The sequence below is a fragment of the Mesoplodon bidens genome (assembly GCF_964165515.1).
Source record: "Mesoplodon bidens genome assembly, chromosome: 11".
NCBI lineage: Eukaryota > Metazoa > Chordata > Mammalia > Artiodactyla > Ziphiidae > Mesoplodon > Mesoplodon bidens.
The window spans coordinates 52,050,992-52,072,768 of NC_138167.1; the positions used below are offsets into that span (position 1 = coordinate 52,050,992).

At 37.8% G+C, this 21,777-nt stretch overlaps 1 protein-coding gene across 1 annotated transcript in view; it reads right to left on the reverse strand.

Moving 5' to 3' along the window:
- Nucleotides 1-21,777, reverse strand: part of TMEM117 (transmembrane protein 117) — a gene marked incomplete at its 5' end in the record, with an annotated part of 516,641 nt that overhangs the window by 420,625 nt on the left and 74,239 nt on the right. Inside the window, one exon of the mRNA XM_081247914.1 lies at nt 9,729-9,861. Within this exon, the coding sequence (XP_081104040.1) occupies nt 9,729-9,861 (133 nt within the window). The remainder of the gene's footprint in view (nt 1-9,728; nt 9,862-21,777) is intronic.

Here is a 21,777-nt window from a genome sequence, read left to right on the forward strand (position 1 = left end):
TTAATTTACATGATGTCAGCCATAATTCCACCAAATTTTCCCTCTCCTTTCAAAAAGGTCAAAATTAGCAAATAATCATTTAGTAACAATATGTGTTTGATTTGCTTTTCTGAATCCTAATGAAATATTCGTTTTCTGTATTTACTTTTTACTGATGAAAAACAAAAGAAAGAATAGCTTATGCACACTCATAAAGATGTGTTCCAATAGCATTTGAGCCAGGTGCTATGTATTCCATGTACTAATTTCACCCCTAAATCAAGTAAATGTAAGATTATGTATGATGTTCTATGGCATAGGAAATTAATACTTATTGAAGACCTACTGGTGCCAGGCATTGATTTGGGCATTTTATATGAAATTGATAGTAATTATTATAATTGATTATAATGTAATGAGATCATCGTCATAAATTGTCATTTAATTACATTAACCAAAGTACTTGTTACTATAACAACTGATATTTAATGAGAGCTAAAGATTTGAGAAGCTAAAATGTTCTCTTATTATAACAGCAACTAGCATTTATCAGGAGCTCATGGCATGGCAGGAACCCCATCAACTGCTTTGCATACATTGTTATCTCTGATTGTCACAACAACAAGAAGGTAGGTACCAGTATCCCCATTGTATGCTGGAGGAACTCAGGCTCAGGAAGTAAAGTTTCCCTAGGGTCACACAGATACAGGGTGTCAGGACAAAAGTCCATGCTGTTTCTACTACACCACATTGCCTTCCATACCAAGCAAAACTAAAGGCAACCAAGATTTTTCGCAATCTTTAATTTAGTTTGTTTCTCCACTTTAGAAGCATGCATTTCCCCCAGATTAATAATAATAATGATGGTGCTGATAACACTAATAAGAGCCCTATCACAACAACCAATTTCTAAAAAAAAAAAAAAAAAAAAAAAAAAGGAAACTGTTTAACTTTTCTGAGTTATTTTTGCCAGTAAGTAGCTAAGATGGGACTCCAACCCAGGTATCTCATTCCTGGATCAGAATTCTTCCCCAGTAACAAGCTGATAAGCTATTCAATAAGAGAGTTGAAATAAGCAACAATGATCACAGAATACCTCCTAAGTGTGTCAAATCAATGTCGATTCTGGACAGATGATAATGTACACCATAGAGTAATAAGGATGCAACATTGATTGTGTTTTTCACTAATGTTTTAAAATTCCGTCAATGCAGACAACACTAACAGTAAACCTGTGACAATCTGGGCACACTGCGCTATTTTACCCTTGTACTATCAAAACCAAGTAACGTGCAACCAATAGTATTAAAAGCAGCCACCTGAGCCCTGGTGCTATACTGCCTTTGGCTAAATAATTTCATCTGTCTGTCTCTCTCCCCGCCTCCCTTTCGCCCTTCCTTTCTTTCTCACCAGCCTCCCTCCTTCCCTCCCTCTCCCCAGTACCCCACTGGGTCAGCCCTCTTGACCAGACTCAGCCATTCATTTCCAGCTTTTCTTCTCACGAGCCCATTCTGGGCAACCAGCTCTGCCCCTTCCTCCCAGCCTTAGTAATTAATTGTGCTATTATTGTGAATTAAATGTACAAGCAAGTCAATGTTTAGCCTAATTAAGAGTGAAGCCAACAAATTATTTAAAGCACCACTCTAGCAAAATTTGCATTCAGCCTTGTATTAGCAGCCAATCAAGCTTTTCAGCCATTGACTCAAGTACTTCCAGGCTTCACTAACACTTACAGCTAGGCTTTCTCCCCACCCCAGCTCCTGAACCCTGACCCAGGCCTCCATCCTTTACTCATCCCTAAATTCAGTGTTTTATTACATACCACTGAAAGTAACATCTGATCCCTTTTTTCATTTACTACCATTTAAATGGATACATTTGTACTTCAGTTATTTTGTCAGTTTAGGTCATACAAAAACTGTATAGTTTAACATTATTACAGACAATTTAAATTTTTTCTTCTCATTTCCCAAAATAAATTTAGCATCTTTCAAAACAAATTCACAAACATTCCTTCCTTAGAATGAAGCTACCAGAATAAACGGTGGTAGCAGGTCAACCAACTTTGTACTGAAGAGCAAAAGCAAATGAAAATCACAGTTCTTAACAATAAAAACATGTACCAGGGCTCCTATTTCTAGACCAGTGGTGACTAGAAAGAGGAAAAGTTTGATTAAGGAATCTGAAAGCATTAGTGAAGGTTTTAGAAGTAGTGAACTTAGTAAAGAAAAAGGTACTGCCTGGAGTAAAATTTCACCTGATTTTTTTCCATTAAAGGAGAATTCAGCTTTGGGCAAAATAACCTGCTGAAACATACATCCCTGATAAGAGAAACTGAAGCTATAAATCAGAGTCTTTTCTGATACAGTGTATGGACACACTGTTGGACCAGAGTATGGTCGTTCTTTAAAAAAAAAAAAAAAAAAAAAAAAACGAGGGTAAGAGAGTGACAGGCTAAGGCTTAGGTCAGCTGTACACATGGACTTTACAAAGCATTATTAGATCTTGAACAATTTCATGCAACCTATAGACAAGTAGTCTAGGCCAGTCTCTCACTTGTTTTTCTTATTTTTCCTTGCTTGCTTTTGCTGCCGCCTCTGTACTTAAAAGCCATGCATTTTAGATGTTAAGAGAGTGTCCATTTCAAATATTCTCTCCTGTCTCCTCTCCTCAACCACGCACCCTTATCACATCCCACTCACTGTGCTCACGGCGCTCATTCAGTGAGTGCTCCGTACAAGTTCTTACTAAAACTTATCAGAAAGAAAACAGAAGAGACACAATTTACTCCATTTTCATTTCACTCATCACCTAATTCTTACCTCCATTTTTTTCAGGTCCTGAGTATGAATACTAATATTTATTTTTGAAATTGCCTGAGTCACTTTGTCTTAATTTCTCAAATTCTGTCCCTGCTACAATACTTAACACATATTGATATATTAATTAATATTTGTAAAACTCCTCTGGAAAAGGCTTTGTATGAGGAAAAAGTAAAACTTTTCTTTGTGATTGACACTAGAAAACATCAGCTTCTTCATATCCTACGCTAAAGAGTATGCATCTTTGGACACTTATTCTAGTTCATAGAGGAATTTTTATCAGTGAGTCGTGTCTAATTTCCTCAGTGAGAAACACGATATTTATCCTTGTAACACTGGAATCAGTCTATAAACATATAGATGTGTATGTGTGCATACAGATGTTTATATGCGCTATTATTTAAACCTGTTTTAGAACATAAAAGGGGGCCAAGCACATCACGAAATAGGTGCTTATTAGAGAGCTCACTATGTGGATTTCTTAAAAATTGCCATTAAACACTGAGAGAGCAAATATTTCAACATCAAGTTTCAGAAATTCAGAAGGGGGAAGAGTCTTCTTTTCAAAGGAAAGAAAACCAGCCAGTGATAACATTGAAACAGTGATGAAAACATGCCCTTTGCTGCCATCAAGTGGCTGCTTTCAGAATCTTTTTATAAGCCTCAACCACGGTGCAAATGCTTTTCTTTCCCACCGTTTCATTTCTCACACTTTACACACGTGTTATCCTTTGGGGGACTGGTATATTTGAAAAGACCAGGCAGGCGTCTCCTAAATTAGGGCGTAATACTATGGATGCTAAGATGTTCCATGACTAAGAAGTTCTTCAGAAAGACAACGTCAAAAGGGGTTTGAAGTGTCCAAACACTGAAAACCCTTCCCAGCCCTACGTGCCTCACTCAGTTTCTGTCGGTAAAGTCCTCAATCTGGACTTGGGAGCAGAGCTCTCCATTTCTATCCATAAAGAACTTCTAATAGATTGGCTTTAAGGCACCTAGTGAACACAGAGGAAATTTTAAAAATTGGAGAGAGATTCATTTAGAACCAATTTTAATCAAGTCCTGTAACTGTAGGAGAAAATGGTTTTGTTTCTTTCTTATTTATGTCTTGCTGCCTTGAAGCTTCAGTCCTGTATGTAAACAAGGCACCGTATTGTTTTTTTAATTAATTAATTAATTAATTAATTAATTAATTAATTAATTAATTTTTAACATCTTTATTGGAGTATAATTGCTTTACAATGGTGTGTTATTTTCTGCTTTACAACAAAGTGAATCAGTTATACATATACATATGTCCCCATGTCTCTTCCCTCTTGCGTCTCCCCGTTAATGTACTTTTTTTTTTTACATTTTTTTTATTAGTTTCTGCTTTATAACAAAGTGAATCAGTCATACATATACATCTGTTCCCCCAGGCACCGTATTGTTGAACCGTGATTACTACATAACTTGGTTGCTTGCTTTGCCCCTTTTTCTTTGAGTATCTTCGTTTTTCTCTCCCAAGAGACAGTTAATTAAATACACAGCTGAATGAAAGGAGAAAGGACAATTGCTGTTTTTAAAATATGAAAAATGCCATGGCAGCAGCCCCTCCATATTCTGAGAAGTCAACAGCATTCATCTTAAAGTATTGGTCCTTTTGACTGGAACATGCATTAATATGATTTTGGTTATGAAAGGAAAAGCCCCAGATAAATCAAAGTGGAAAAAGTTGGAGGGAACTAAATTGCTCTGTATAAGGAAACAGAGGAATTCTGCAAGTTATTTAGGGGTGGGGAGGTACTCCAGAGAGAAGTAGAAACTTGAAACTGGGAGAAGAGAACAGCCAGGGAGACTTGGGCAGGGGGTGGAGGGTTCTAAAGTCCAAAGGAAAATGTATATGAAAACCATAAAACCACACCTGTGGCTATGAGTTCTTGGAAGATTTTTGTGTTCTACCCAAAGCCCAATCTAAGTCAGACAAGCTTCTTGATGTTCCCTGTGCTAGTGGTTATATGTTTTCCAGTCCATCCTGTCTCAGTAGCAGTTTGCAGGACCATCTAATGTGGAGGCTTCTGTTGCAATTTCTCACTTATACAAGCCCAGATCCTTGTTTCTGATGCAAATGTGAAAGTTAAAACTCAAGTTCCTGAGTCACTGCCTGAGTGTCACTTCACAGGCTCACTGCCTTGGTGTTCAGATCCCTCTTCATTTTTGGCCTCAGGGTTTTTCCTTATCTTTGGGTAAGCTCAGCTGTGCATTTATAAAAAGTCTATCAGGGTTTGGGGAAAACTGGACAGCTACAAGCAGAAAAATCAAACTGGACTACTTTCTCACACCACATAGAAAAATAAACTCAAAATGGATTAAAGACTTAAGTGTAAGACCTGAGACCATAAAACTCCCGGAAGAAAACATAGGCAGTATATGCTCTTTACATAAGTCTTAGCAATATTTTTTTGGGCCTGTCTCCTCAGGCAAGGGAAACGAAAGTGAAAATAAACAAATTGGACTACATCAAACTAAAAAGCTTTCGCACAGCGAAGGAAACTGTCAACAAAATGAAAAGGCCACCTACTGAATAGAAGATATTTGCAAACAATATATTGGATAAGGGGTCAATATTCAAAATATACAAAGAACTCATACAGCTCAACATCAAAAGAACAACCAGATTTAAAAGTGGGCAGAGGACCTGAATACACATTTCTCCAAAGACATACAGATGACTAACAGGCACATAAAAGGATGTTCAACATCACTAATCATCAGGGAAATACAAATCAAAACCACAATGAGATGTCACCTTACACCTGTCAGAATGGTTATCATCAAAAAGACAACAAATAACAAGCATTGGTGAGGATGTGGAGAAAAGGGAACCCTCGTGCACTGTTGCTGGGAATGTAAATTGGTGCCACTATAGAAAAGAGTATGGAGGCTCCTCAAGAAAAGAAAAATAGAACTACCATATGATCTAGCAATTTTACTTCTGGGTATTTACCCCCCTAAAATAAAAACACTAATTTGAAAAGATATATGCATCCCTATGTTCACTGCAGCATTATTTACAATAGCCAATATATGGAAATAACCTGTGTCCATCCATATATGAATGGATAAAGAAGATGTGGTATTACATATACAATTAGTCATTAAATAAAAGAAATGAAACGTTGCTATTGCAACAACATGGATGGATCTAGAGGGTATTACACGAAGTGAAATAAGTCAAACAGAGAAAGACAAACACCGTATGATCTCACTTTTATGTGCAATCTAAAAAACAAAACAAAGACACAAACAAATCAAAATGAAAAGAGTTATAGATACAGAGAACAAACAGGTTGTTGCCAAAGGGGAGGGAAGTGATGGGGGCGAAACAGGTGAAGGGGATTAAGAGGTATAAACTTCCAGTTATAAAATAAATAAGCCACAAGTATGTAATATTAAGCATAAGGAATATGGTCAATAATATTGTTATAACTTTGTATGGGGACAGATGGTTACTAGACTTATCATAGTGATCATTTCATAATGTATGCAAATGTCAAATTCCTACACAGTACACCTGAAACTGACATAATATTGTCAATCAACTATATTTCAATCAATGTTAATCGCATCTAAAAAATAAAAATAAGCAAATAATATTAAATGAAGAGGGAAAAGAAGTCTAAGGCTGCATTGTATTTTTCAGCACTCCTGAAGGTTTTGTAGGAGGAGAGGCTTCAGGTTAGCTAGTCTGCCACCTTGTAAAAAGGAAGTTGTTCATAAAATGTCTAGATGTAAAACTCTGCCCAGGATGAGAGCCTTCTCTGCAGCAGAACCCTCACCTACGACCTCACACATTTATGGAAGATGAATTGAATTCATCTTGGTGACCTAAAGAATAAAGCAGCATTTTGGTGGCAGGAGGTGTGGAGGGAGAATCAAAGGTGAGAGGAGACTTTCCCCTGAGTGTAGGAAATAGGGATTGTCTTCGTCCCTTCAGCACATCTCTAACTCCCCTCTTTCCCTCTCCATCTCACTACCTCTCAGCCTGGCTCCCCACAGATCGCTGAAGCCATGAGTGAGTGTACACTTCAGGGCACTCACTGTAATGAGAGCTCCAGGAGCACGCAACTTGACTCTTATCAAGCGATCTCTGGCTAAAACTGTCAGTTCTGATCAGATAAACCTAGGGACTTTTTTCTCGGGTAACAAGGGATCAAGGGACTCTGGTTGAGACTAAATTTACAAACAATTATAAAATTGGGGGGGAAAAGGGAGGGAAAAAAGCCAATCATTCTAGGGAAACTTCTTTTTTTTCCTTTCTTAAATCCTAAATCCACTCTCTGTAGGCCTAACTGCTTCTGTTTTGGAAAGGAGTTCTAAAATACATAAACACAAGTCTAGCCATCATAGAAAATCCTTGAAATCCTTTTCAGAATGGTTCTAGACCAATATTCCTAGAAAGATCCACAGACCAGCACAGGTTGAAATCCCCAATGCAAATCAGATTCAGTGTAAAGAATCCAGAATTCCTCTCTACCACCAGCAATCCTCTGATATAAAACCAGTCAATCATGACATCGGTGAGCCTGTTGTCCTTTCTGTACCCTCTGGCTCCATCATTCCCTGCCCTAAACAGGATAGGGCAATGCCTCAGGTAACATGGTGCTTCTACCTCAAAGGCACAGTGGTATCCACCTGATTTCCCTCCAGGTTTGCATTCCTGCATTAAAGCACTCACTAGTTCAAATGGCATGTGTTGTAACTGTTGATAACCCATCTTTTATAACTGGAGATTTAATTTTTTAATCTGTAGAACTAAACCATTTTCCCCTTGCTTTGTATTTTTCTTTAAAAAGTAGCACCATTAAAGATGTCCTCTCAAGCAAAGATCCTTTTCAACAAAGATGAGGCATATTGGTGAAGAGTTCAAGAGTTACATAAGAATATGGAATTTATGTAGTCTGAGAATAAAAGACAATCACCTTCAATTTTTCTTAAAACAGATACACATAAATTCTAGACAACTCTTCTCTTATTTCCTGCACATATCTCCTACTTCTTTCAATTTTCAAATTCAGCTTGAATGATAAAAATACAAAGAAAGGCTAATAGGCATATGGTGATTGAGCAACAGGATCAACCATCCATCAAATGTGTGCTAGCTTAAGAACAGGCTGTATTACTAGAATTCACTACTTAATAGCTGAACCCCTTCTCTATTACTGCTTAAAATAGAGATTTAATTATAATGTAACTTTGGGCAAGTGACAAAACCTCTCTGGTCCTCAGTTTCTTGATCTGTAAAATGGAGATAATAAAAATACCTATTGCAGAGGTCATTGTGAGGTTTGAAACAATTCGTGTCTCTTACTGAGTGGTCAATAACTGTTAGCTCTCACTAAGGTTAGCTTTGTTATTAGCTGCTGATTGTTTTACAATGTGCCAGGGAATATCTATTATTGCATTTAATTTATTATTTTTAATTCTGCTTCTTTCCTCAGAATAAGCACTTCTGGTTAGCACAGACCTCATTAGCTCCATATTTAAAAAAAAAAAAAGTAGAATTAGATGAAAAGTCAACTTCAGAGCAAAGGATATATTTTATGTACATATACTATTTAACATTTTCTTTCCAGCAACAGCTTAAAAAGAGTAAGTTTTACATGGATCACTTCCTCTTCTGGTCCCAGGGCTGAGAATGCACAGTTCCTCTAAGAGAGAGTTTTGATTGTGTTAGATAAATCCAAGAACACCATTACCCAGTTCCATTATACAGGCACTGTTCTAAGGCTGAGGCTTATTCTGACTAGCCATGGGTTAGAATCTGTAACTCCACCATTTAAAAATAGACCCAGTAGGAATGGCATCATTTGAAGCCCAAGAAATAATTACAGACAAAGCATTTTAATAACTTCCTAAAGCCTGAACATTTGATCTGCAATCACATTCTTGAATTTACCACTTGTTAGTATGGACTAAAGTATAAACCTTGTGAAGTACCTGCTTTTCTTTTACTATTCATCTCTTTGATGGTGGGAAAAAAATAAAATTTTAATTGAGTTATCCCTCTCAGCACTGAACAGTGGTGGATAAAATCTGTACATAACATCAAAATAATTGCACTGTAGAACTGGCTGGCAGTCTTGCCTGGCCTACATTTAAAAGAAAAGGATATAAGCTAGCTTTCCAATCTATTGGGGAGGATAGATCAAAACCTTCTAGAGGAACTACTTCAGTGTACAACAAGTATCTAAAGTGGTTTCTTATTGTCACTAATCTAATTCTTAAAGCTGTAAGTTAAGACATTCTCCTTACATTCTTCCCTTAAAACTTGTAAAGAGCAAACCAAGAACTGGAGAAAGTTAAAAAAAAAAATCTACAATCTACTTGTTAGCACATCTTCATGCCATGGTGATTTGATTAGTGATTTGATAAGTATAGATTACAACCTTGGACTTAATACAGGGTGGCCCACTTTTCAAAAGGCCCATTTATAACAAAGGTCTCTCTGTTGGAACTGCCAAGAGAGTTTAAAAAAAAATGCCACCAGTATCAAACACTTTTATTTAGCCACACATTGTAGAGCAATGTAATTGCAAACCTGGAGAGCTACATCTTAGGACAGTTCTACTGATTGTGTGATTATAAACAAGTCAAGAAGATTTCCTGATTCTCATACTCTCTGTCACTATAATGAAATTACTACCTGCTCTCAAACTACTCCACAGAGAAGACCTAAGGAATAAAGAGCACTATATAAGTATTGCAAAGTGCGATAAGCTTCTTGGATAAAAGACTCTAAATGTCTTAAGAAAAATGCACAGATTATCCCTATTAGGGTAGAATATTTGTAACGAAGATTTAGGTTACTACAAACTAAAAAATTATTGAATCTTACAAGTTTCAAATATAACACTCACCACAGTAGAAAGCGGAAAGACAACCTACCCCATGTTCCCATCCATTAGAAGAATCGTGTTGTATATGTGAGAAAATATGAAGAGGAAGAGAATTGTGCTGAAGAACATTGTCATCCACGATCCATGATCCTCTCGAAACATTTTCAACCGAAGCAACTGACCTGCAATATAAATATTATTGGAAATCAGTGTACACTGTAACTCAAAATCCATACAGCTTTGCTTTATTTTAGTGAATCTCTATTATCTCACAAATATTCTGAAGCCTTTGCCCTAGCACTTGTCTTACAGGTGAAGCCACTATCTAATGTCCTTTTTCCTCTTTTGTACATAAATGATGAAGTCCAAGACAACCCCCATATCCTCATCCTAGAGCAAACAATACTAGTATGAGAATCTGGCATACAGAGATCACTCACTAGCCTGGCATGAAAACAAATTAAGTAGAACACTATTACCTGCTACTTTTTATTTCACAAATATGTTTTTGGTTCATTTACTGAAACTACTTAAGTAAGGCAAATGGTAACGATGTTGCATAAATTCCATATAATTCCCTTTTGCTTCCATAGACCCATTCCCAATACTGGCCAGATGATAAAACCAAGTCATACTTTGCTTATAAGAAGATCCAGTTGTTAAAGATACATGAAAACATGAACAGTAAAAATAAAGTCTCTGTCGTAAGAGACAGAAGGCTTAGCCTTACTCTTAGCTAAAATATCCATAACATCAGGCTGGTGCCCAAGTCTGTGGGGTGTGTGGGGCCTGGTGGTGTGTGCATGTGTTATAGAGTTGGTATGGCTCCTAGCAAAACATAATTTCTACCCTGATACCTAAAATTCCATTTATAAAAACAATGGCTAAAATTGGAAAGGATGGTCAATTAATCTATGACAAAGGAGGCAAGAATGTACAATGGAGAAAAGACAGTCTCTTCAATAAGTGATGCTGGGAAAACTGGACAGCTATATGTAAAAGAATGAAACTAGAACAGTCTCTAACACCATATATAAAAATAAACTCAAAATGGATTAAAGTTCAAAATGTAGAACTGGAAACCCTAAAACTCATAGAGGAAAACACAGGCAGAATACTCTTTGACATAAAATTGTAGCAATATTTTTTTGGATCTGTCTCCTAAAGCAAAGGAAATAAAAGCAAAAATAAACAAATGGGACCTAATTAAGCTTAAAAGCTTTTGCACAGCAAAGGTAACCATCAACAAAATGAAAAGACAACCTACTGAATGGGAGAAAATATTTGCAAAGGATTTGACTGACAATGAGTTAACATCCAAAATATATAAACAGCTCATACAACCCAACATCAAAAAACACAAACAACCTGATTAAAAAGTGGGTGGAAGGCCTGAATAAACATTTTTTCCAAAGAGGACATGCAGATGGCCAACAGGAACATGAAAAGATACTCAACATCACTAATCATCAGGAAAATGCAAATCAAAACCACAATGAGATATCATCTCACATCTGTCACAATGGCTATCATCAAAAAGAACACAAATAACAAATGTTGGTGAGGATGCAGAGAAAAGGGAACCCCTGTACACTATTGGTGGGAATGTAAATTGGTGCAGCCACTGTGGAAAATAGTATGGAGGTTCCTCAAAAAACTAAAAACAGAACTACCATATGACCCAGCAATTCCACTCCTGGGTATATATCAAAAAAAAAAAAATCCCCACAAAAACCCTAATTCAAAATGATACAGTTACCTGAATATTCATAGCAGCATTACTTACAATTGCCAAGATACTGAAGCAAGTGTCCATCAACAGATGAATGGATAAAGAAGATGTGGTGTATATACACAATGGAATACTACTTAGCCACAAAAAAGAATGAAATTTTGCCATTTGCAACAACATGGATGGACTCAGAGGGTATTATGCTAAGTGAAATAAGTCAGACAGAAAGAGAAATACTGTATGATGTCACTTATATGTGGAATCTAAAAACTAAAACAACCTAGTGAATATAACAACAAAAAAAAGCAGACTCAGATATAGAGAACAAACTAGTGGTTACCAATGAGGAGAAGGAAAGAGGAGGGGAAATATAGGGCTATGGGATTAAGAGGTACAAACTATTATGTATAAAATAAGCTACAAGGATATATTGTAAACCACAGGCAATAGGGCCAATATTTTATAATAATAATTTTATAATAATAATTTTATAATAACTGTAAGTGGAGTATAACTTTTAAACATTGTGAAACAATGTATAATATTGTAACATATAATATTGTACATCAACTATACTTCAATAAAAAAAGAAAAAAAGAATGTTAAAATGAAAATACTTCAAAGAGGAAAATGTATTAAGATGAACACTAAAGTAAAAATTACTAGTATCATAATTAGTCCAGATAAATATTTTGATTTATGATAAAGAGAACTGAGAGCACTAGTATCCTGAAAGGTGAGAAGGATTAAAAAAAAAAAAACAGGATTAAGAAAAAAATAAACATAGGTGACCCTGCTTCTCCTAAGAGAAAGTTTATCTAAACAATGATAAAGGAGATGATTCACATATAGGAACTACAATTCAAATAGAGTAGGCCTGAAACCTTAACAATAAAATTTCTCACTAGAGAAAATATTCCCTTTTTTTTGATGATATGTTAAAGGTATGGGGAAAATATGTATATTTCCATTTGTAAATGGTCTCTCTAGGGACAGATAGTAGCTCTCATGTAGGCTACTGAGCATAGGAAGAAATCATCTTTTAAGATTTAACTACTAATTTTCCCTTGTCCCTTTCTTTTATTAAAATAGCACTTCAGATTTCATTTGGAAACCAGACTCACAGAAACACTACCCTAACTAAAACTTTAAATGGAGCAAAAAAGGGAGATTTGGTTACATTATCTGGTTTCTTGGCCTGCACAAGAGAAGCAAAGGACAAATCTGAAAGTCAGGGGGAATGTGAATTATAACTGAAAGAAGAATGTGGAAAATGTTCTACTGAAGCAAAGGATACTAATGCTGCAAATTACAGCCTTACAGAACTTGTTGATTAACTGAATCAATAATTATAGAAAGCCAGGGATTTGCAAGTCTCCACACAACACATTAACAGGAATATTATAAATAGATATTTAACACAGAATGCTTGAGAGTAAAAAACCCATGCCACGAATATCTTAAAGCAAGCTGTACAGAATATTATTTATTCTTTGAACAAATATTTAATGTGTGCTTATTGAACAAATATTAAATGTGTGCTTACAAGCCAGCTGTGGTTCTAGGTGCTGGAGATACAGCTGTGAGCAGGGTAGAAAGTGTTCAAAGTCAACCATCATTTGGATATTTAATGAAAATGTGACCTTATTTTAGACTGATTTGACTCAATGTTCCCTTTGCTGCAAGTCCTTCAGCCTTGACCTATTTATTTAATTCAGCAGTTGATATTGAAGAACTGCTAAGACCAGCAATTAGAGTTCTTGGAAAATTTAAATGTGAATTTCTTTCTTAACATATGCATATGTCAAAAAATTCACTAATGGATGCACTTTAAAAGTCAAATAATAATGCTGGCGACTTAAGGGTGCTTTGCAAACAAAATACAGTGGGTTAACTGTACATTGCTGAAATAATACAGAGTTAGTAAAATGAGAAATGTGACAGTACCATTTATGCTGTCATTGCCAAATTCATTGCCTGGCACTAATTTCAGTCATTAGAGTCATTAGAACAAAATGGCAGGTTAACACGGCTTGCAATTCACTTGAAACACACAATAAAAGTGCTGCAATACATTAAGGCCAGAACTGGTGTGACCCAAATGTTGAGTCAAGTCACATTAAAAAAATTTCCCATAAGCTACTTCAACTTAACTCATTGAGTGTCCATCCTAATGATAGAAAGCTGTATACACAGACGGCCATCAGCTGACTCCCCATGCAATCTAATCAAACCAGGAACCTCAGAGTTACCCCAGGATGTCACATGAAAATGCACTATCTCCCCCCCTGCAGTGTGACCATATATTTGGTTTCCCTGGGACATCAGTGGCTTATAACTGTTGTCCTAGAATAGTTATTAATAGTGTCCCCTTCCTTTCTGAAGTGCACTGGTTTGGACAATAAGTTATATGCCACCTTTCCTATAGGTCACAGAATTCAGAGGGTTTTTTTTAACACTTTAGAGGAGTTTCAGGAGATAACTGAGTGAAAACAGTCTTCATAGGTCAACAGAGGTAAAAGACATCACTAGGAGGGGTACATTTCTGACAAGGTGATAATGAGTTTTATTTTAATCATAGATATGTTTGTAAATCTGAGTGTATGTTTATGTTACTAATAACATCTGTCTTGCACTGTATGGACTATAACCTTTGATATGGTCAAGGTAACTGGAAAACAAATCTTAAAACAATCCGAAGCATCAAGGTGGTACACAAGCCTATATCTGTGTTGGAGGTTAGGGTTGGAGGGCACAGGGATTAATTGTTACGAATGTTGATTAAAGTAAACTGAAATAAGCCTAGAACCTCAGAATCTTTCCTGGAGATACAGTAGGTTTAGAACCACTAAGAGGTCATAAGATTCTAACAAGGATAATGACCTAAAAGCATATTTTAAAATATATGATGAGCTCACATATACTGTGGAAGATAGAGGTAGATGAGTGTAGAGAATTATGGACAGACTACTTGGTTTCTTGGCTTTTTTACTGCTGTGTTCTCATCAGCAAAAGAATAGAAAGGAACATTTCCTTTGTACCTCACAGCCAGACTTTTATGCTAAGTTCTGGGTTCCTTTTCTTCAGGTGTAATTTTCACAAAGAGGCCTTGAACAAAGAAATAAATTAGACAATCTCAGAGGAGAAGGAGTAGAAGTGTTTGTGCTTCCAGGGAAGAGATTAAGGTGCTCCTGGGAAGTTGTTAAGGCAAGATTAAATAGAGTGAGGGTGTCTAGATTCACTGAGGATACATAGATTTTGGCCTCCAAGGTGACAGAACCTCCTTTGGGTTTGATTCCATGGATGCTGGTGAAGGCCAAAGTATCAAGGGTCATCGCCTTGGGATTCAGGTAAGGAGACTGAGCTGGCCCCAAAGGAAGGAGCCAACAGAGCAGCCACCCACCTTGGTTAGGAACACAGTGACCTGGTTAGGATGGTGGAGGTCATCGAGAGGACGTGACAGCTGGCTGACCCAGGAGCTGGACCTGGGCAATCAGAGGTTCCTCATCCCCTCCCCTGGCCTTGGAATGTACATTCTGCCTACCATACCCACAGTGGGACCATGTTCAAGAAGACAGTCTTGTGAGAGCAATGTGTTGTTGAGACCATCTGCACAGAATATGTGACGAACCCAGTTAAGGCCTCTGTATAAACTTTTGACCCTGGTGGGCAGGTATAGAGATCTACTTGTCTTGCGGCCGCTCAAGACAAGCCTCATACATACGTTCCTTTGCTTGCTAAACCTACCAATCTGGAGCAGTCCGACTCATTCTTTGGTCTGTCCTTTCCCTCCAAGAACGGGGCCAGTTTCAGATTTCACCCAGGAAGTTCCTGAGGTTGCAAACCTACACTCTCTTAGATGGCACCATTGTGCTAAAGAACAGGCAGAAGACCATCACCCAAGCAGCAATGGGAGAGGGGAAGACAGGTAAATGCAGACTCAAGGATTTGTTTCCAGGACCCCTATAAGCCCGGGGACTGCTTTAAATTTTAGATATAAAAAAGATGATCTAAAAATTTACCAATTTTGTACTCTCTGTTCACCTTGGTAAGCGGGAAGTCCAAGCAAGATTTAATTAATTTAGAGGGAAAACTATGGCATTACACATACTACCCTGACCAGGAAATATGAAAACAGGCATTTTCCTCAAGAGGACGCTAAACTGAAGTTAACATTACTATCCATTAAGTCTTCTGCTGCAAAATATCCTACATATGATGTAGCCAATTATAATATATACATAATGTGTACATGCAACTACTTAATGTATACATAGATATACATAAGAAACAAATGTAATCTGCAGTTATTTAAAGGAATATATTTAATTTGTTGGGGTCAAAAAGCAGTCAAAATCAGCATAGCAGGCATTTAACATACCAGTAAGAATATCTTCTGTTGCAAATAACAAAAACAATGGTTCCAAACCCTTGCTTTTAATCACTATGGAACACTTGGACTTCAGATGTGCTCTGAAAATGGTGTTACAAAAGATATAAGTTAAATAAATATCATTTTTAAATTAAAAAACAAAAATGAAAAATAAAACAAACAAAAAACTAATAGCAGCTTAAACTATAAGTCTATACGCTTCTCATATTTCCTAACAAGGATATTTGTTTCCTGAACAAAAAATAGTTTTCTCCTTACTATAAATGTTTAGAAACTAATGTAGATTTAGTTTAACTAAATAATATGACTTCAAGAAAGGCTGGGGCTTCCCTGGTGGCGCAGTGGTTGAGAGTCCACCTGCCAATGCAGGGGACACGGGTTCGTGCCCCGGTCCGGGAAGATCCCACATGCCACGGAGCGGCTGGGCCCGTGAGCCATGGCTACTGAACCTACGCGTCCAGAGCCTGTGCTCCGCAACGGGAGAGGCCACAACAGTGAGAGGCCCACGTACAGCAAAAAAAAAAAAAAAAAAAAAAAAGAAAGGCTGCATCCAGCACTCAGCCAATATGACCAAGGTTTGATTTATCTGCATTTCCCAGCTCTGTTCCTTCAGGGTGGGGTCCCATCTCAGCCAGCTCCTCCAGCACATTCATACATACTCTTTGTAAGCCTAAAATGACTGTAGCAATCCTGACGAATGTGTCTTCATTTTTGTCTGGGGAGGAAAGCATACTGCTTTTACCCTGGCATTTCTTGAGAAGTCATGTGATTAACTCCACTTGGGCTTGTTTGGGTCCTGAACCAATCACCATAGCCAGAGTTATGAAAAGCAATGATTAACTAAGTCTATGTCACATGCTCCACTCCTAGAGCCAGATGAAATTAGTTCCCTAGTGCTACACTGATCCACAAATGAAAGGCAAGTTTGGCAAACAAGTTGAAAAATGTAGAGCCCTAAGATGAAAGGTCCCTGGGTCCTTGAATCACTGCTTGGAACAGAGGTGCCTGCCATGTTTTGGGCTTAAGTGAATGAGAAATTCAATTGAGATGTAGTCAGTTCCATGTTTTGTAGGGTTTTATTACTGCAGTTAGCATTGTCTTACCAGATACAAGATGACCAGTGAATAAAAGGCCCTGAGAAGGTAAGAAAAAATGGGGTTAAAAATGGCCCAAGTGGAATCTTTACTTCTTTTTCTTTTTTATGTCTCTAGTACTCAGCAAAACACATGGTAAAATATTTATATTGGATGAAATACTGATGGGCAGATTCTAGAAGGAAAATTAAGACCTGTCTTCAAGTCCTCCAAAAGAAAAATTCTACAAGTAAAATATGCAGGAAAACACATCTTGTTGGCAATGATGTAGTCATCACTCAGACCACTCAATCTCAAAGACCTAATGCCCAAGACTGTCTAGTTTGTTGTCTACTGTGCGTGCACCACACCTGTCTACAAGCTGCAACACAGTGAGGCCATATTTGTCTTCCTCACCACTGGTGTCCCCATGGCACTGACACATAGAATGTCTTAAATAAATAAATATTTGCCCAATAGATTAAAAAGGAAGGAACACACAAACAAATGAACAAACAATATTCCACTGTATGACTAAAAGCCCTCTGTCTTTGTAAATCTGGTGCCTACCGCACCCGCCCTGTGAGCCCTGTGGAGCCCTGCAGTTCTTCAAGCTTTGCCTCCTCCTCATTTTCTCCCCATAAATTAACTACCTCCTGAGATCTATTCCCTCCTACTCAGCATGAAGCTCCTGTTTCCTTAGCAGGCTTTCTTTTCCGCAGCACCCTTGTTTCTTGTGCACCCCAGGTTTATTTTATACTTGCCCTTTAAAACCCCAACTCTGATTCAGAGCTACAATTTGTTTTCTCCAATTTCAGTAAACTTCTGTGGAAAAAGCTACACAAATGGGTTGACAAGCTACTACATAATCATGATTGCCAACTTCAGCTGCTACCACAGCACTGCACATTAATACATCCATTTCAAATTTCATCTCAAAACTCCTACTAAGCCTCTTTCACTCTCAGAATACGACGTTTGTCTCAACCTCAAGAAAATATTGCTACTACTAAATATGATTTCCTTCAACCTTCTTCCCACTCACATTCATTCATTTATCTACTTTCTCTGTTATTCTTACTTTCTTCTTCTGTTTTTCTTTGTGCTCCTCCCGCAAAAGAGACCATGTGTGCCTTTTTAAAAACATACCCAGCAATCCCACTACTAGGCATATACCCTGAGAAAACCATAATTCTAAAAGAGACATGTACCAAAATGTTCATTGCAGCTCTATTCACAATTGCCCGGAGCTGGAAACAACCTAAGTGTCCATCATCGGATGAATGGATAAAGAAGATGTGGCACATATATACAATGGAATATTACTCAGCCATAAAAAGAAACGAAACTGAGCTATTTGTAATGAAGTGGATAGACCTAGAGTCTGTCATACAGAGTGAAGTAAGTCAGAAAGAGAAAGACAAATATTGTATGCTAACACATATATATGGAATTTTAAAAAAAAATGTCATGAAGAACCTAGGGGTAAAATGGGAATAAAGACACAGACCTACTTGAGAATGGACTTGAGGATATGGGGAGGGGGAAGGGTAAGCTGTGACAAAGCGAAAGAGAGGCATGGACATATATACACTACCAAACGTAAGGTAGATAGATAGTGGGAAGCAGCCGCAGAGCACAGGGAGATCAGCTCGGTGCTTTGTGACCGCCTGGAGGGGTGGGATGGGGAGGGTGGGAGGGAGGGAGATGCATGAGGGAAGGGATGTGGGAACAGATGTATATGTATGACTGATTCACTTTGTTATAAAGCAGAAACTAATAAAAAAAAAAACATACCCTCCTCTCTCTTGGTGCCTTGCTTCATCATCCATTCTTTCTCTCCTTTGTGTTTCCAATCTCTCCCACTCTCCGGGTTCTCTTCCCTCTGCCTCTAAAGCTTCTTAAGTCCATCCTATAAACAAGGCTTTCTTGACCTCATATCCTTGAACTACCATCCATTCAACTTCCCTTCTCATCCAGACTTCAAGAGAGAGTAATCTTCATCAGCCCCACTCACTGAGATCTCACTTGCAATGCAAACACGCTATTGAAATTGTTCTGGCAAATGTTAATGGCCCCCACCATTGCCAAACGCAATAGAAATATACTGGCCTTTAACTTACAGGACATTTCAGCTGCATCTGACACTGCAGTATCCACTCTGTCCTTTTTGACACTCTACTTCTTTGGCTTCCCTAACACCAAATACTCCTTGTGCTTTTTCCACTTTGTTTATTGTTATCACTTTGGGGGGTATCTCTTCTGCTTGTCACATAAACAATAATGTTCCCCATGGTCTGCCCTCAGTTTTTCTCCTTCTCATACCACTACATGGTCTTGAAATGGAGCAGGACCCTATGGTCCTTGCCCCCCACCATGTCCTCAGCCTGCCTTTTGTCTGTGGAAAAACTTTAGCCAGAGAATAAGTTTAATCAGAGAGGGCTTCCCTGGTGGCGCAGTGGTTAAGAATCTGCCTGCCAATGCAGGGCACACGGGTTCAAGCACTGGTCCGGGAAGATCCCACATGCCACGGAGCAACTAAGTCCACGTGCCACAACTACTGAGCCTGCGCTCTAGAACCTGCGAGCCACAACTACTGAACCCACGTGCTGCAACTACTGAAGCCCACGCGCCTACAGCCCGTGCTCCACAACAAAGAGAAGCCACCGCAATGAGACTCCTGCACACCGCAACAAAGAATAGCCCCCACTCGCCACAACTAGAGAAAGTCCACATGCAGCAACGAAGACCCAACACAGCCAAAAATTTTTTTAAAAAAAGTTAATCAGAGAAGTGAGAAAATGCAGAAACAAAGGAAAACAGTCAAGAGAGACCAAATAATAATAGTGTAATCATTAAGCATAGTCAAGGACCTTTAGTTCCTCCTTAAGGTCTATAGATAGTATTCTGAGCCATATACTATGAGCTGTTTTGCAGATACTGAAGCCCCCACCAAGTGGAGGAGGATAACTACATGATGACCAAACTGAAGCCACGAAATTGAAGCCATTATATAAGCTGCCACAGTTCCGAGAACTGGCCTCAAAGAAATGGGAACAAACCCTGGAACTAAAGATTAACTGTACTTAAAACAACCAAGATGATGCGGGTCAGACCACTGATGACCAATTTCAAGATGACTGTCAGAGCTGACTATATTGTTTCTGCATGTAGCCCCCTCCCTCTGTCTATAAAAGCTCTTGCCCCCTGATTGTCAAGGGGGGAGTCGGCCTTTGGACAGGCATCTGCCCTACCCCCTGGTTGCCACCCTCCAAAATAAAGCAACCTTTCCTTTCCTACCAACACTTGTCTCTCAAGAACTGGCTTTCAAGCGGCGACCAGCCAGACCTGGGTTTGGTAACAGTCTCACTCACTCTGTGGGTTTATCATCCCATATCTCCAGCATAGACTTTTCCTCCTGATTTTCAGACTGGAAGAACCACCTACCCACTGTCCTCCTCGATGTCTTACTGCCAATTCAAACTCAGTATACAAAAAAGAATTCAAAATTTCCACCTCTCGTCCCAACACACAGTATACCCACATCTCCAATCTGACCTTTTCCATTCCTAAATCCACCCCTACTTCTGACATTACCATCTTATCAATTTCAAAATAACTAAAGGTTGGATTCATTCTTGATTCTTGATTCCTACACACCTTCCATTTCAATCAACAGTCTTATTATTTTATAAACTTCCATGCATGCTCTTCTCCCATAATTTGGATTCCCATTGTCTCTTAAATGGGACTGTTCCAACAACCTAACTGGTCTTCCTTACTCCAGCCTCTTTTCCCATCTCAATCCACCCCCAATAAATCTAACTAAAATATAAATATGGTCACATTGTCCCTTCACTTTAAATCTTTTAATGATCACTCTTCTCCTACAGTATAAAATTCAAGCTCCTTATCATGGTATACAAGGCATTGCTTGACTTGATCCACGCTTACCTTTCCTATCTCACCACTCCCTACCTTTCACTCTAGTTGCATAAACACTAAACAGGTTGCAGTTTCCTATGTTCATGCTGACCCTCTGCCTGGGATACTCTTGTTCTCCCATCATTCAACTAACGCCTATATTTCCTGTGGGCCTTAAAATGTAAGTCAGAGATGATCTCCTCTAGGAAATCATCCTCATTGTTAAATATTTCATATATTGGAGTAATCGTCAGAAGAGCTTATAGGATCGATTCTCTCAGGAGGTAGTAAGTTCCCTTCAGGGCAAACAAGGAGGAATGGATGCTACTGAAGCCAAGTGTAATGGGTTGGATTACATGATTTTTATGATACAGTCAAATTTGAGGATTGTAGGGTTTGTTGTATCGGTGAGAGACTAGCTCAAAGTCTGCTAGCTCAAAAGACTTTTAGTTTTAAAAAAAAGAAATTAGTCTTACCTGTTAAGAGAAACAGTATTCTTTCTTATGTCTTATCTGTCATCATATGCCTAATATATAAAATGAACCCAAAGTAACACACTGACAAGATTCTTTAAAGTTAATATTTAACATTTTAAATATTAGAATATGTGACAATTGATATGTCCTATTTCTTATATCTAGAATAGTAAAGTGAAAAGTGAAATTGGATCAGAGCACTTGAAAATTAATTGAACTTTACTTCCAATCAGACTAAAATAAGTATATGAAGAATTCATGACTAATTTGTATAAATTTATAGTTTATAAGAACATGATATTTTTTAAGATTTACTGATTTTAAAATGTCAATAAAATAAAAGTAACTAAAATAAGAGAATTATTCCATGGATGGGACACCAACAAAAAAATTATCTAACAAAACACACCAGAATATCATTAGGGATGAAGGATATTCTAGTTAGACAAACATGGCTTTATATAATAAGTATAAAATGATGAAACGGGGCCTCCCTGGTG